The sequence below is a fragment of the Taurulus bubalis genome (genome assembly GCF_910589615.1).
Source record: "Taurulus bubalis genome assembly, chromosome: 1".
In the NCBI taxonomy this organism is placed as follows: Eukaryota; Metazoa; Chordata; class Actinopteri; order Perciformes; family Cottidae; genus Taurulus; species Taurulus bubalis.
Window position 1 is genome coordinate 12,126,341 of NC_136589.1, and position 15,903 is coordinate 12,142,243.

Sequence of the window (15,903 nt, forward strand, 5' to 3'; positions counted from 1 at the left end):
TCAGAAAACATCAAACACATATTTGATTTAAAATACCAATATTGTTTTAGCGTAAAAAAAAAAAAAAAAACCTCAGATAACGTTATGATCCTGAAAGCTCCCCGACTGATCGAGACGGCCGGAAGTAGTTTACGGCAGCGACCGGATGTTCTGTGTGAAGACAGGAACAACAAAGAGGAGAAAGCGCCCGGGTTTTAAACCGACTTGAGACCACACTTGAATACAACATCAAGGAAATTAGCTGTCGTTCACAGTAGGTGAGTTTCCTCATTTTAAACCCGCTATTTATTAATTATATTTAGTTTGAGCTCTGCCGGTTATGCAGCCGTCAGCCTTCCAGCGCGGCCGCCGCCTGCTCCGCCGTTATGCCATTATTGGCTAACTAGCCATTTTAGCCGTTCGTTTAATGATGAAATACCTCTAAGTAATAAAACCAGTTAACGCTACTTAATTAATGTTCCCACCCACAAGCTTTCAAGTAGTTACCAAGAAACGTTAGCTATAGGTCATATTTAACAATCAATAGTTACCTAGATAACAATCTTTTATTATTTCCCTGCGTTTAATCAGTAACGTGAACGTCACATCCCCCAGTTTGACTTCTGATCTGTATTTTTCATTTTTTATGTAAATATGATGATGCTTAATGATACATTTTATTTCAAACATTAAAACAAATATGCATCATATGGCTTTACAATCTGGACAACACATGAAACCGATGAAAGGCCGATTTGACTCGATGTGGTCACTGATATACTGATTGTACCCACTGCATGTGCTTTAAACTAAATGTTATCTCCTTCTTTCTCTTTCATCAGGACGAAAGAAGTTGGTTTGCATGTGAGGACAAGTGTCTGCCAAGCCAACCATGGCGAACCATGTAGAAGATATTGAAAACAATATGGTCAGTGTGAAAGAAAGGGAACACTACATCTGTATCTCTGTCTGTGTTGATTGATGAGGTGATGGTTACCAGGCAGTTTTAGCTGAGAGCAAACCAGTGTTTCATCATCAAGTCGTTGATGAAAGAGTTGTCTGTATCCCCTGCCGTTTGTGATGCCACACACACACTGCAGAGGAGTTTGAGCCTGATGAACTTTTCATTTGCCCTTTCATACAATAAATCATAATTATAAATGGTTATGTCCTGATAAGGGAAGGTGAACGCCAGCGTGCTACTTGGTTGTCTGCAATTGGCTCTTACTGTAATCAAAGGCGTGGCCTCCCCTATCCTATTGGAGTAGTCAAAGTCTCACTCTTGCAGTCAACTTAACAACCATGAGCCTTGTTTACCCCATAACAGTTGTGCATGTACATGTCAGCAATATCTCTTGGTCTTGACGAACTAGAAAACATTTAATTTCTGTCTTGGAAGTGCATATTATAGTCAGTAAGATATCAGCTCGGTCATCAATGAGGTCAGATGTCTCGGTCAGGCCAGTATGACATTTTTTTAATTCATGGGATACTGTAGTAATGTGTAAAAATTAAGTAGCTAGTTAATTATCCACACATTCAGTAGTAGTAGTCTGTATATCTTGTGGCCTTATTCCCAGGACTGAGAAACAATGTTGTGCTGTACAAATAAATGACCCTGAATGTGGTGTACCACACAGTGAGGTCATTTTATACAGTAGCATGTTTAACAGCTGCGGCAGCTTTCACCGTTCACAGCAGTATCTCTGTGCACCCGGTGAGATTGCTTCACGTCGGGGCCGTCGCATGTCTTGACTCGTCTGACCAGCTTTAGTTCACTCAGTCTCCTTGGTTTGTCTTTTTGATTTAGTCCCGACGAGACGCATCCTCCGTGTGAGCGGAAACTAGTGCAGTGTTGTAATTCTTGGGGGAACTGCTCAAGCAAGCGTAAATGTAACTGAAATAACATAAATACAGCACAATCCAGCACTTTACTTGAAGTCTTGTTTAATTTTTAGAATTCTTTGCCAATAAATACAAATGAAACTGTGTTTCATCTAATAATGCGTTGGCCTTGTTGATGCCACAATCTCTACTGAAACATAGATGAAAAAAGATAGATTTGGACTATTCCTAGTGTCAGATTTTCTGACAATCTCTGGTTTATCAAGCTCGCATGGCCTCTCAAGATGTAATATATACTCAAGATTGATTGACTGTGAACCACAATGTCCCTGTTTTAAATCTGTGGCACATTTCATAAAAGCGAGCACTGTCTGCAAAATCGTCTAACATGCAGATCGCAAATTGTTTCACAAATGAAACAGATTGCTAAATGTGCAAGTCTTAGAAGGCTCTTTGGTGCTCATGTGTATGAGTCACAAGTATGGGTTTTTGTTTGAGTGAAATTTAACGAAATGAGAGAAACAACAAATGATCTTGTGTCGCAAATCACAGCTTGCACTTTGGCAAATTTGGTGAAATTTGCTTCCGGACGGATTTCTTTTGTTGCACGCCATTGCCATTCCTGATCTCTCGCCACCAATTTCTTGTCAAAGTTTAAAAGACCCAAAAAGTACTTGAAAAAGATTCTAATTCTGGGCTATGACACACCTAAGTCCTGTATGTTCCTATACTTTGGTAATATGACAACAGACACTGTGTTAAAGGAAGACAGATATCTGCTGAAAATTCTGCTAGCAGCTAGTAAAAAGGCTATCACAAAAAGATGGCACACAATAGAACCACCATCACAAGATGGTTGGTTGAACATTGTGAGTGAAATATATTAGATGGAACTGTTAACCCACAGAATAAGAGCTCAAGAGGAGCAATGTCATGACAAGTGGGAGAAATGGACGATGTTTACATGTCAACAATACTGTAGAGAACAAGAGGACTTGTCATGTTTTTGAGAGGACAAAGCAAACCAGACCATTTTTGTCATAGTTATTATTATTTTTTTTTTTTATTTCTGTATATATGTTTTTCTGTTTGCAGAGATTGACTGGAAACATGGAGGGTCATTTGAATTTAGTTTGAAATTTATTGCCATTATGATCTTCCTCATTGCCAGTGTTTTGCTACATTTCGTTTAAAAAATATATATATACATATATATAAGTTGAAGGAAATCTGAAGTAGAGAGGTAAACAATGGAACACCAAAGTATGGCTTACATTTTGTACTACCTTGTGCTTTCATAATTGTACAAATATATTTTTATAATTGAGCATTGACAAAGACTAAACCTGCATCACACCTACTGTGTACTCTGTGTCTTACTGTATGTTTAATACCATTAGTACGTCAAGATATCTCCAAATGACTCATAGTTTATCAGTGGTGTAAATTATTGGATCACGCCTAGATGGAATATTTGATCAGCAGGCATGTTTGTGTTAACTCTGAGACATCCCTGAGTTGTGTTTGCTCTGCTTGGTCTCCTATCGGCATGATTTGAACTGTTGGATTTTGATCTAATTATTGTCTGTATGTATTATATTACAACTTCCCAGTATGTTTATAAAATAACGTTATTCCTCTCAACATTCAGGACGAGCAGGAGACCAATGTTGCCTATGAACCCCCCCAGCAGCCACAGGAGGCTGCGGTGACCCGAGCCCGGTCCAGAGGAGGCTCAGGAGCTGGAGGAGGAGATGGCGATGGTGGAGGTGTAGGTGGCAATGGTAGCGGCCCGGAGCAGAACGGACAGCCCCCCGCCGCTCGGCCTCCACCCGTGGTGGAGACCGAGGAGGATGAGGACGAGGAGTTGACCTTGAAGTACGGGGCCAAGCACGTCATCATGCTGTTTGTTCCCGTGACCCTCTGCATGGTGGTGGTCGTGGCAACCATAAAGTCCGTCGGCTTCTACACCCGGAACGACGGGCAGAGATTGTGAGTGTTGCACCTCTTATTAAAGCTCATTTAGGTCTGGTGTTTGATTTAAATGCAATACAGTCAAAGTGCCACTAGGTGGCGTTAATGCAATATATGTATATATGTATATCACACCTTCGTAGTTGGAATACCAAGACAGTACTGTAATTGCATGAGATCATTAAAGCGGAGTCTGAATCTGGACACTTAAACACAACATTTTGTACATTTAACCCTTCTCCAAAGTAATTAAACCTCCGTGAAATAACAGCAAGCTTATATTACATTTTGACGGTCCAGACCTGCTCTGCATGAAAAGCGCCCTGAGATAATTTCTGTTATGATTCGGCACTGTATACATAAAGAAAATTGGAGGAAAATAAATTGCTCAGCTCACTAACAACCAGCTATAATAAGAACCACCGTATTTGACTTTATGTATTTTATTGTTTGCTTGTTCTGACTGAGCCGCGTGTCGCCCCACAGGCTCTACACGCCATTCCCCGAAGACACAGACACAGTCGGACAGAGAGCACTCAACTCCATCCTGAATGCCACCATCATGATCACCGTGATCATCGTCATGACTCTGGTGCTGGTGCTGTTATACAAGTACCGCTGCTACAAGGTACATGATAGAACCTGTCGCATGCTGCAGTCCCGTTCACCACAGACCTGAGCTGTGTAACACAACAGTGTTTGTTTGGAAAGGTTCAAACTGCCTTTTCACAGCAGGCATTTTGACTCGTTGTGGTCAGAAGTTGCTAATGGTGTTACTCCTGATAATACCGATGGTTCCATTTCATTAGATCAGTTTAGATATTCCTTTATTAGTCCCGCAGTGGGGAAATTTCAGGATTACAGCAGCAAACAGGGTAAAGTGCTCTAGTGAGCCGAGGGTGCCCGCATGCAATATAATGCATTATCTAGTGAATGGGGAGTGATTTCAAACACAGCAGATGTGTGTAAGTAGTTCTTGACAAATAGGTGCAACAAGCTGTCAACAGATTCATGTAGAAAATGTAAAATAAGTGCAGTCTGTAAAATACACTGTCCTCGGTGTAAAAGATAATGCTTAAAATACTGTCAGTCGGGCTCACTTCAGGATAATGGGTTTTCACTCAGTCCAAACGGTGACGCTTGCTGTGTTTTCCCTTTGTTGTCACTCCACCCAACCTGGTTGCCCAGGAAGTTTGAAACAGGCACTGTTAGGTATTTGCATGTACTGATCTGCTGAAACATGAAATCTGACGTTTTCACAGGTGATCCAAGGCTGGCTCTTCCTTTCCTCCCTCCTCCTGCTGTTCTTCTTCTCCTACATCTACCTCAAGTAAGCCCCAGAAGCATTTGACCTTGTTTTCCGAGGTTCCCACTAGGGCTGCAACTAACGACTATTTTAATAATCGATTAATCGGTTGATTATTTTTTTCGATGAATCGGATAATAAAAAAATTAAAAAAGCGTTCATTTCCAACCCTTTATTCAAAAACAGAAGTGACAGTGCAAAACATCTTCAGAAAGTGCACAAACAGGTTGCTCCTTGAACATCCCTGAGCTGTTAATTAAAACAACAAAATGGACTAACACTAAAAACATACACATGTATACTTTACATCTGCCAAATGTGAGCCCTTTTTACTGTAATTGATCCCTCCAGAGGCTGCATTTACATACCCTGCTTTATCATATGTATGAAATACTGGGACAGTGGGAAGCTGTACTGCTACATATAGAGTGTCCTCTTCCTTAAACTCTTTCATTCTGGGTCTCTTATGACCACGACGTCACGTTGTTGGCTAAGCCCAACTACGTGATTTGCTTCATTCTACTTTGAGTAAAAAAAACAAAAACCTGCAGCCAGATCCGCCGGTGTGCCGGTTTAACGTTAACGAGAGACAGCGTGAACTGAACCAGACCGGGGGGTGACGGCATGTTTCATCACGTTACGTTTTTTTTACAAGCAAGACTGAACTGTAACGGAACATAACGTAACTTTAACGACAATACACAACCCAAACACGTTAGCTAACGTGATAGCAAGCTGACTAGCTTCCATTAAAAACAAGTTTGAGGAACACGAAGACGCTGATTGGCCAAGACTCGTCAAAGATGTTCTATTTTTGAGAACATCACAACCTCACCTTTTCTCGTGTCTCACTCCAATCTCAGAAACGCTGGCCGGCCAGTTGCTCTGCTATGCTCTTTTTTTATTTCTCCGCGACTTATTGCCTGGCGTAATAATCACGCGACACAACGAATCGATAATGAAATTCGTTGCCAACACTTTTGATTACCGATTTTTATCGATTTTATCGATTCGTTGTTGCAGCCCTAGTTCCCACACATTTTCGTAAATGTGAAGTTGTCCAATTCTTTACAGTGGTGTTAGGAGTCTCTCTGTCACATCTCTGCTCTGTCAAACAGGGAGGTTTTTAAGACCTACAACTTGGCCATGGACTACTTTACCCTGGCGATTATAATCTGGAATTTCGGAGTGGTGGGCATGATGTGTATTCACTGGAAAGGGCCGCTGCGGCTCCAGCAGGCCTACCTCATCATGATCAGCGCCCTCATGGCTCTGGTTTTCATCAAGTACCTGCCAGAGTGGACCGCCTGGCTCATATTAGCCGTCATATCCGTCTACGGTAAATCCTCTATCTTCTGCTCTGTGTACTTTTTAAGAAGAAAGCACCAAGATTCAGTCATCTGGTACCTTTTTTTTTTAGTGCTTGAGGAAAAAGGAAAGATACAAATATAAGTGTAATCTAACTTTCATTCTTTCAACATCAAGGGAATGGATTTGGGACCCAAGCCAAACTTATTAACATTAACAATTATGTTAAACCTAACATAAACATAATTTTGTATGTATTGTGAGGATTCATTTTTATTTACTGTATATATTAAGCAAGTGTTAATAAATGTTATCATTGGTGTGTTAAAAAGAAGATTTGAAGACCAGAAACTGAAAGGCAAATGCTTTCAGGAAATGTGGGTTGAAAGACAAATGGAAGTCTTGGGGAAGTCCGTGTTGAAAGCTGGATTTAAGACTCTACCAGGCCAGCAAAAATAGCAGTTAATTTTCCATAAGCTGCTTTTGTTGTGATAGCTTTATTTTAGTACTGGACTCATCAGAAAGGGGTTCAGATAGAAAAGGCATCAGTCATAATGGCGTGTTGATGTTTATCCTTACCTGTCAAGGAGTTTGAGATGATAAATATACTTAATTTGTCAATATAATGGATGTTATGTTTGAGGTTCTAATGCTGCCATGGTGTGTAGCACACTCAACGGCAGTTTTGACAACATATCCAAATGATGTTGCATTACCTTTTTGTTTTCTAATTAATATGGCAGTGATATTATTTGTTTCTGCTGTTGAGTTTCTTTTCCAAGAAGAAATATCTGGCCACTGGAGTTTAGTGGAAATAGATACTAGATCATGCTTCTATCTTGTTTAATTGTTGGTGGAAGTAAACCCTTTGGTTTGGGGCCGTTAATATTCTCTTCAGAGCAATGAAACCTCGCAGACCGGATCTCTGTTTTCCCTGAAGTCTGCTTCTTGTCATCACAGACGTCATGTCACTGTCAGAGCACTCTGTTTGGTGACTAACGTCCCTTATCTGGCTTCTTTCTTCTTCCACAGATCTGTTAGCGGTGCTCTGTCCCAAAGGGCCTCTGAGGATCCTGGTGGAGACGGCTCAGGAGAGGAACGAGCCCATCTTCCCAGCTCTTATCTACTCCTGTAAGACACTGATTATCTACATAACGTTACTCACATTTTATTGTAATAAAACAGAGGTGGGGAAATGAAACACCAGTTTTAAAGAAAGCATAAAGAAGCTAAAATTGCCGTCCTATTAATTGGCCACATCAACTTTTATCAGTGCTTAAGTCACTGAGGTTTCAACTCCTTTCAGACACCAATGTCTTTCTGAGCTCACAATTAAACTGTCCACATAATCTCTTTTCCTTACTTAAACACACTTAAACTTAAACTGACAAATCCACTCCTGTCAGCACTTCCACTTTAACTCTCACTAAAACGCTTCAGTGCTCTTCATTAAATTGCCACTTCAACTTCTACCAGTGTTTAAAAAGTGCTTTCACTTTACTTCACCAGTGAACAAATCCTTTCAGAAACCAACTGCTTTCATTTAAAACAACACAACTTTTCAGTGCGTTGACTTCAGCTCTATTCAGCATTTTCACTTCAAGTGACTCTTAAACCCTTTCCAGCACTTTTCAACTCATCTTCTTTCAGCACTTTCACTTCATCGGACACTTTAGTTACCTGAAGTGCCGTTACTTGAAATGACACTTTAACTCCATTCATCTGACATTTCTGCTGCTCAATGTGTTTACACTTTAATATCAACCATTTAGACACCATGCACAAAATTCCCCTCACTCCTATTCTCGGACAAAAAAAATGTTTCCTTAATTATCTCTGCAACCACATGGTTGTTTAACTTCATTTACATTTTTTAATTTGAAAAACAATGTAAGTAACCGTTAAGGTACGTACGTATACTCCAGAAATTTGCCGCGGCGATTGTAACGTTTCACTAAAACGTTAATAAGTACCCCTTACAAATCCGTATAAACCCCTATTAGTACCTGTAAAGTCACAACATGGACGGAACTTTTTTTTCTTCTTTTGCCGGCGGACATTTCTGAGTCCTGAAGCCTTCCTGGTCCGCCCACATTACTAAAACCGCGTCATACAGCAAGTGCGAAAACTGATGAACATTTCGGTACCCAGCATGCCCAACTCGGCCAATGTTTTGCCATAAAATAAGTCATTTTTCCATTTTTGAACTGAACGATACAGTTTTTCTGACTGAAACTCCTTCCTAACATGCCAATGCTTTGTTTTATTGTGATTTGTAATATTTCCAAAAAGGTGTCTTATTAGTATGTAGGCTGTTGTTAAGGTCCTGAACCATACAGTTCATGCTACTTGAACACTGCTTGAACACGGGGGGAAACAGTGCCCCCCCAGATGGGGGCATGGTGTCCAAGCATGGTGTCTAAGCATTTACATTTTGAGACTTTTAACTGACCCTTCAACACCTTTCAGACACCTAAAATGCTCTCAGGGCTTTCAATAAAGCTGTCTCTTAAACCGGTCTCTGCATATAATAATTGAAAAGAATTTATCTACATTTTAGGTAATTTAAGCTGTTTCAAATGTTTGAACTTAAAAAGTTTAAGGGTAAGTACTAAGATGAGTTAAATTGGTAGTTTAAAGAGACGCACTGAAAGAAGTTGAAGTGGAAGTTTGATTTTAGTAGAAGCAAACACACTTTTGGGGGGGGATTTATTTTTCTAGTTTTTCTTGCATTTTTTTCTTGCATCTGTAACCCAAATGATGAAACCTTCAATACTTTGACTCTCTGACTTCTTCCACAGCTACAATGGTGTGGATTGTCAACATGGCCGACACTGAATGGCCACCGCCGAAAAGGAACTCGGCAGAAGCGGCACCACCTCAGCAAGAAGCTGAAGAAGGTGAGCGCGGGGGCCGATGTGATCTGCTCCTCGAGTGGTTACCTTTCCAACAGTGCTGTTCAGTTTAACTGGTGTCGCTTGTCTGCAGCCGCGGGGTCTCCGGCTCCCGCCGCTGGGCCGCAGGACGACGGAGGCTTCAGCTCCTCGTGGGTCAACCATCAGCAGCACCAGCTGGGGCCGCTCCAGTCCACCGACCAGACCAGGAGGGAGATCCAAGAGCTGCCCTCCGCTCGCCCTCCTGTTGAAGACGACGATGAGGAGAGTGAGTACAAATATATAACATCAAGGATTAAAGCTTTATTTTAGTCGTTATTTAAGAAATTTTTGCCAGCGAAACTTCAGTGTCTGCATAACTCATATTGTTTAACAGTTGAAGTTTGATTTGTTTAATTATCTCTGTGATCAATTAGTTGGGCCTTCCATTAAGTAGAGTCCAGAGTACAGTCAGCTGATGTCTCCATGAAGAGCTATGAATAATTAATTTCAATACTGCATACTGTCCATTTTATGACTTATTAATAGCTTGAAGCAGAACAGACTCTCTGCATGAAGAGTTTTGATTATTATTTGGTAATATAAGCCATTTTGTTTCACATGAGTTGTATATTGATCTAGTTATATTGACAATAGATTATAAAACATGCATTTTTCACCTAAAAAAAAAAAACCCAACATATCTTTACTTAGGTAGAATTTCATTTTCTTTTTTCTTTATATTGTATGAATGGAAGCTAATGTTTTTCTTTCCTATAAAACTGTCTTTCTGTCCATAAATAATTATAATCAGTATTGTGTATTGTTAAACCATCAAATACAAGTTTAATAACTACATTATGATCCGTTTCGTGTCCCTCCCAGCCCTAATATGAAGCCGAGCTCTGTAATTCAAACTTGTGAATTCCCAGATTGTCTCTCTCCGTGTGTAATCACCATCTCTCAGTTCACTTTTCCTCAGCGCACATAAAACAGTTTTGGGAATGCTTTCATGTGTTTCCCTTTCTGTGAAATTAGTGCGTATGTGAATGCGACCGCGTGTTTGGCTCCGGACTGTTTTTAGTCGCAGCACATTAGGAAGCGATTATTCATTGCAATTGCTAGGTTTCATGTCCGTACTATTTGGGGGCCGTGCGCTCTTTCTGGGAGTTAAAGCTTCGGTAAATATGGGGTCGGAGCACTTGTTTGTACAGTAATTACAGTCAAGAAAAGATTTCTATGGGGGTTGGAGGGCGTGGAGCTGAGGCGACTCTCGTGTTTGAATTGACTCCACCCTGAATGTGGTGTCCTCCTGTGTTCTCAGGAGGCGTCAAGCTGGGCCTCGGAGACTTCATCTTCTACAGCATGCTGGTGGGAAAGGCCTCGGCCACAGCCAGTGGCGACTGGAACACCACGCTCGCCTGCTTCGTAGCCATCCTCATCGTGAGTGACCACAGCTGCTTATTTTGGTGTCAGGCTCGAGTCGCCGCAAACCTCTTGTCTGTCTCTCAGCACAATATCTTAACCCCGCTTTTACGCCAACCACTTGATTGTATAAAAGGCCCGTGTTTTTTTATTTTTTCCTCCTCAGAGCTGATTTTGTTTGTTTTGTACACAATCTTTCGATGTGCTATTTCCTCCGTGTCTTATTTTGTCTGCCTCTGCCTCCGCAGGGCCTGTGTCTGACCCTGCTCCTCCTCGCCATCTTCAAGAAAGCGCTCCCCGCTCTGCCCATCTCTATTTTTTTCGGCCTCGTCTTCTACTTCGCCACAGACAACCTGGTCCAGCCCTTTATGGACAGGCTGGCGCTACACCAGTTCTACATTTAGCCGGACGCTGCCCTGATAACCCTCACCCACATAGCCTTCCGGCCAACAACGCGACAGCGCTCCCTTCACAGCCGGGGGGGAACAAAGGCCGATGCGGCCCACCCACCCCCCCCAAAGTTGTTTTTGTTCTGCCTTTTTCTTTCCGGCGCCAAGGGAGGGTGTTCAGACAGCTTTTCGTAAATATTTTATTTCAGTTTTAAACCAAGAAGTGAGATTTCTCGCTCGGCCTGGGAAAGTCATCTTCAAAACGACGATCGCTGGCCTCAGGCTCTATTCAAACTGAGGAGTTAGTCGGAGTATTTTACATTTTTTTTTATTCATCCAGGGAAGCTTTCGCAACAGCAGCAACCTGTTTCCTATTCACACTGAATCATATCTGGGAGCTGCCCATTACAGTCCTCTAGGACCGGGGCTTTGCAGTAGGTGCCTTGCTCAGGGACACCTCGGTAGTAGCTGTTGAGCGAAGGGAGAGGATTTCATTAAATCTCCCTTCAGAGACTTTGATCAAACATGTTCTTCTTTTTTCTTCATTTCTGAGCTGCCACAAACTAAACCCAAGATAAAAAAGCCTTTGTCAAACTAATGGACACTGTACGATGATGTTGATAATAGATTGGTAAATGTGTAGTTTGATTGTGTATGAGCTGTCAGTCACCAGACGTGCTTTCTTCACCACTGTTAAGAATGGTTAAGACGTGTTTTTGTTTTCCCACTTTGGACACGCGACAACCAAAACTCGATTCACACCCTGAAAGATTTACACCTAGCAGGATGTTTAGAGCTTGGGAATCTTTCTCACGGGGAAAAAAAAGAGGACATCTTTATTTGTCTCTAGAATTAAGATACGAGTATAATTGTGACACGTGACTTGTTAACATGTTTCCTGCCGTAAAGTCAAATCTCATTTGAAGTCAAAGCCCGCAGAGGGAGGGAAGTTCACAAAAACACTCACACCTGAGACTTGCCTGCTATGTCAGTCCCGTACTGTCAGCCACTGAGCAGTTCTGCTGGAGCAGTCGGAAGTTCAGTGCCTTGCTCAAGGGCATTTCAGTAGTAGTAGTAGTTGTTGTTATTGTGCGACAGAAATGTGCTTTTCATTCTCTTCCCAGACTGAGATTTAATTTGTTTTTGTTATTCAATCTGTCCAGGGATTGTAACCTGTGGTCATCTGGTCACAAACTCTGAACCTTTTCGGCTCTATCTGCCCTCATGATGCTCGCCCGGTGCTGCCTGTAACTATGCTACATCAAAACCCTTTGATTATTTCGACTATACACAGATTCCTGTTGTATTTTTTTCAAGAAATGCATTAGAGGGACTTTGTACTTTTTGAAACACAAGGGTGATGTTAACGGGGGTCCTTCACAAATCAGGAATATCTGGGAAAGAGTGGGGAAAAAACAAAACCGTTTGACATAAATGATGTGCATGTTTTGAGATGAAAACACTCGCTCCTGATGAATGAGGGAGTTGTGGATCTAGTTTGATTTGATACTTGAATTTATCTTTGGAAAACAATCTCCAGTCATCGAGCATTGTTTGCCTAATTGTCTATTTTAATCACGTTAAAAACAAAGCAAAAAGTTTAAATCATGGTTAAAAAAAAACTATGTTTTTGTGAAATATTGATGTGTATGAGACCAAACTCTGGCTTCTCTCACATGAAATGATGCAGCTAGATGGAGGAGGACGAGCAGCACTGGTTGCTCTTTTGTTGTTGCACTTGAGTTTCATGCTTTCAGAGAAGAAACCAAGAGGGAACAATTTAGTTTGTCCTGAAACATTTTTTTGTTTTGAGGGAATATGTTGGGAGACTGGCTTTTTTCTGTCCTTCACATGCATATGTGTGTTATGCAAGGTTATTCAATTCAGATTTTGTTTTTTAATAAATAATGAAAATTAAAGTACTCTTTGTTTTTTTGACTGAGTCGGACCAATTAAAAATAATGTCTTCTGTGCATCTAGAGCTTTCTAAAGTCAGAAAATAAGCCTGATGATGTCATCAAGGTGTTGGCTTCTCGCTAGTACACGAAACTTTTTCTAAATGAAATACTAAATCTCTGCAGTTTCACAAATTATGGGCGAAAAGTAATGCTGTACTACTTCCTAGGTAGCATGAAGCGATAGATCAATGACCATTTAGATCCTTTTCTTTAGTACAAGAACCATGTCTTTAACATTCTGTAAACTCTTTATTAAAAGGTGCTGAACCTAAGTAAATGTAGATAAATAATATTCGCAGAATCGGCTAGTATTAAAAGTACTCTAGTGCTACTAGGGCCTACTAGAGTTGTTATTATTATTATTATTGGATTATTACTGCTGATGTATACATTTGTAAACAACAATGTTGCAGGTGGAGCAACTCTTCAAATTTGTTAAATCTGTAATAATTGATAGTATTATACAGTGTGTGTGTATATGTATGTGTGTGTGTATATATATATATATCATACACACAGGGATTACATGTATTAATCACTGTCAGACAATGTCTCGCTCTGAATTGTAGTGGTGTAAAAGTATAAATTAGCAGAAATTGGAAATACACAAGTAAAGTTGTACAACACTAAACCTTAACCTGTATGATGTGAGGTTTTACTTCCGTAGAGCTGGACTGATCTCTCTCTATTTGCTCCCTTCACACAGAGGTCAAAGGTCGTCTTTACTTCATCACAGTCACAAAATACTATTGTCTCTGCTGCATCATCCGCACTGCTCTCCAGTGAGCAAACCTTCCCGGATGTTGACGCAAAGCATCTCTGCGGACGGTGGGAACATTGTGGAAATTCCTCGGCGTGCTGATGCACTGGTATCCCGCGCTCGCCGTCCCCCGATGCCAACTGGCTGGTGAGTGCTGTTGGCGCGCTGCCTGGGGCGCTGGATGCAATAGCTGTCACCATGGGGACCGTTTGGCCTGGCCGGCCGGGACAGTGGCACAGTATGGCAGTTTACCCAGAATGTTTAGCCTCATACTGTGACTTACCTAACAAGCCCTCAGCGAGGCCTCTTTTCTGGCTCAGCTGGTGAATGACACAGTTAATTCCATGAGGCTTCTCCTGCGTCGCCTCCAGACACCTGTTCTGTTCAGAGTAGTTTACACCCTACACTTGAAGCTGTTTGGGCTGCTTTCCCAGAGAAAAGATTAACCCCATCCCAAGACTTTCTCAAAGATGAAGAAACCCCATTGAGAGAAATTTGAACCTCCTGTTGCTGTTTCCTTGCAGATGTGAAATGCAACGTATTTCTTTGCAGGCCTTTAATCTGGTTCACTGACAAGTGGATGAGACTACAAAGTGAACTGAGGTAGCCTGTCGATCACTGTCATCCTCTTTATAGCTCTTTATAGGGTGGACTTAAGCAGGAGACGATGTGGCTGTGTGTCGCACCTTGTGCGTTACAGGTTTCCCAGGATAGCTCTGCTAAGGGGATTACTGTGCAAGGAGGGACTTCTGCTCCGTGTGAGACATGTAAGGAATTGAGGATTACACTTCAATAATCACTGGCAACAGGCACAGACACTCAACGGCACAGAAGAAAGGAGCTAAAGCTCAGACACGACGACGAATCCCCCCGCTAAAGGTGAATATAAACTTTTCAGAGATGTCCAAGGACAAGCTGGAGGGCCTAGTGAAGCGCATGGAGGAGACGCTCTCGGAGATGGAGCAGCTGAAGGTGCACTGCGGGAAGCAGAGCGAGGAGCTGAGCCAGCTGGTGGTGGAGCTCCGGAGAGAGAACCAGGAGCTGGTGGAGAAGTACAACCAGCTCGCTGTGGAGATGAAGGAGGCCAAGGAGATTATAGAACAGCTTATGGACACAAAATATGCCTTTAATGCAAAGGAGAGGCAGGCGCAGAAGCTCAGTCGTCAGCTCTGAAGGCCCACAAGGAGAATGAAAAACACGGCCGACGGTGGATGTGACCTGCTGGAGTCCTGGAGGGAAACAACACTGGATAAGGCGGATGGAGAAAAAAGCAGCTTGTTGCAGAAGATTTCTAAATACTGGGTGTGCATGAAGGCTAAACTGGGCACATCTGTTTTCTTTAACATATAGAAAGTGTGTTTTTTCCGTCTGTGTGTACATTTTTGGTTCGGAGGGGATGGATGTAAAGCTTAGTAATTTGAATGTTAACTTAAATCCTGTGGCTGAGGCCTCCTTTTAAAGCCATGGCTAGACTTAATGACCAGAAATCAAAACTGGAAGTCTTCCAGAAATGGGGATGTGGAAAACGTGGACTCTGGTTGAAAAGTTTTTTTTTCAAAAGGCATTGTGCTCAATAGGTTTCTATAATTGAAACAACAGCATGCCTATGCCAGGCTGCACTGCCCCTGTAAAGATTTTATTCGATGATGTTATTTTTAGTTGGGAAGTGCCAAGAAGAAGTGGGTGGCCACCTCTTTTTGGTGTTTGTAGAGTAGTCAAAGTGTTACGAATACCTGATTATCCCTCTCTACTCTTAATCTTGTGAGGTTCAAAACTTCAAGGTGCCTCCCGACGCACTTTGTTGCCGTATATAGTGTATTATTCATGTACTCTAATAAAGGATAAATGCTCAGTAAATTTCTGAAACTCACAATCACTCGTGTTGTTTTTTTGAACCACGTTCAACTTGAAGACTGTAAAGACTATAAACGGTGCGGTTTGATGTTCATTGAACCGGAATCCGTTATTGAATGTAATTATTGAGTCATAATGGTCTTGAATGCCTTTTTTAAGTGGGTTTACATTTTGTTTTACAAAATGTATAAATAATGTTATATTCAAGATCTAAAATAAGTAAGACATAATT

The 15,903-nt window shown here is 41.5% G+C and overlaps 1 protein-coding gene across 1 annotated transcript; it reads left to right on the forward strand.

The window, feature by feature from the left end:
• Positions 1 to 871: 871 nt before the first annotated feature.
• On the forward strand, positions 872 to 11,114 carry psen1 (presenilin 1; the record flags this gene model as incomplete). Its single annotated transcript, XM_079225769.1, has 10 exons — positions 872 to 907; positions 3,476 to 3,816; positions 4,285 to 4,426; positions 5,061 to 5,128; positions 6,223 to 6,443; positions 7,445 to 7,543; positions 9,214 to 9,312; positions 9,401 to 9,574; positions 10,610 to 10,728; positions 10,959 to 11,114. 10 exons carry the CDS (start codon positions 872 to 874, stop codon positions 11,112 to 11,114), a joined length of 1,455 nt encoding a protein of 484 aa, XP_079081895.1.
• Between the last annotated feature and the right edge of the window lie 4,789 nt (positions 11,115 to 15,903).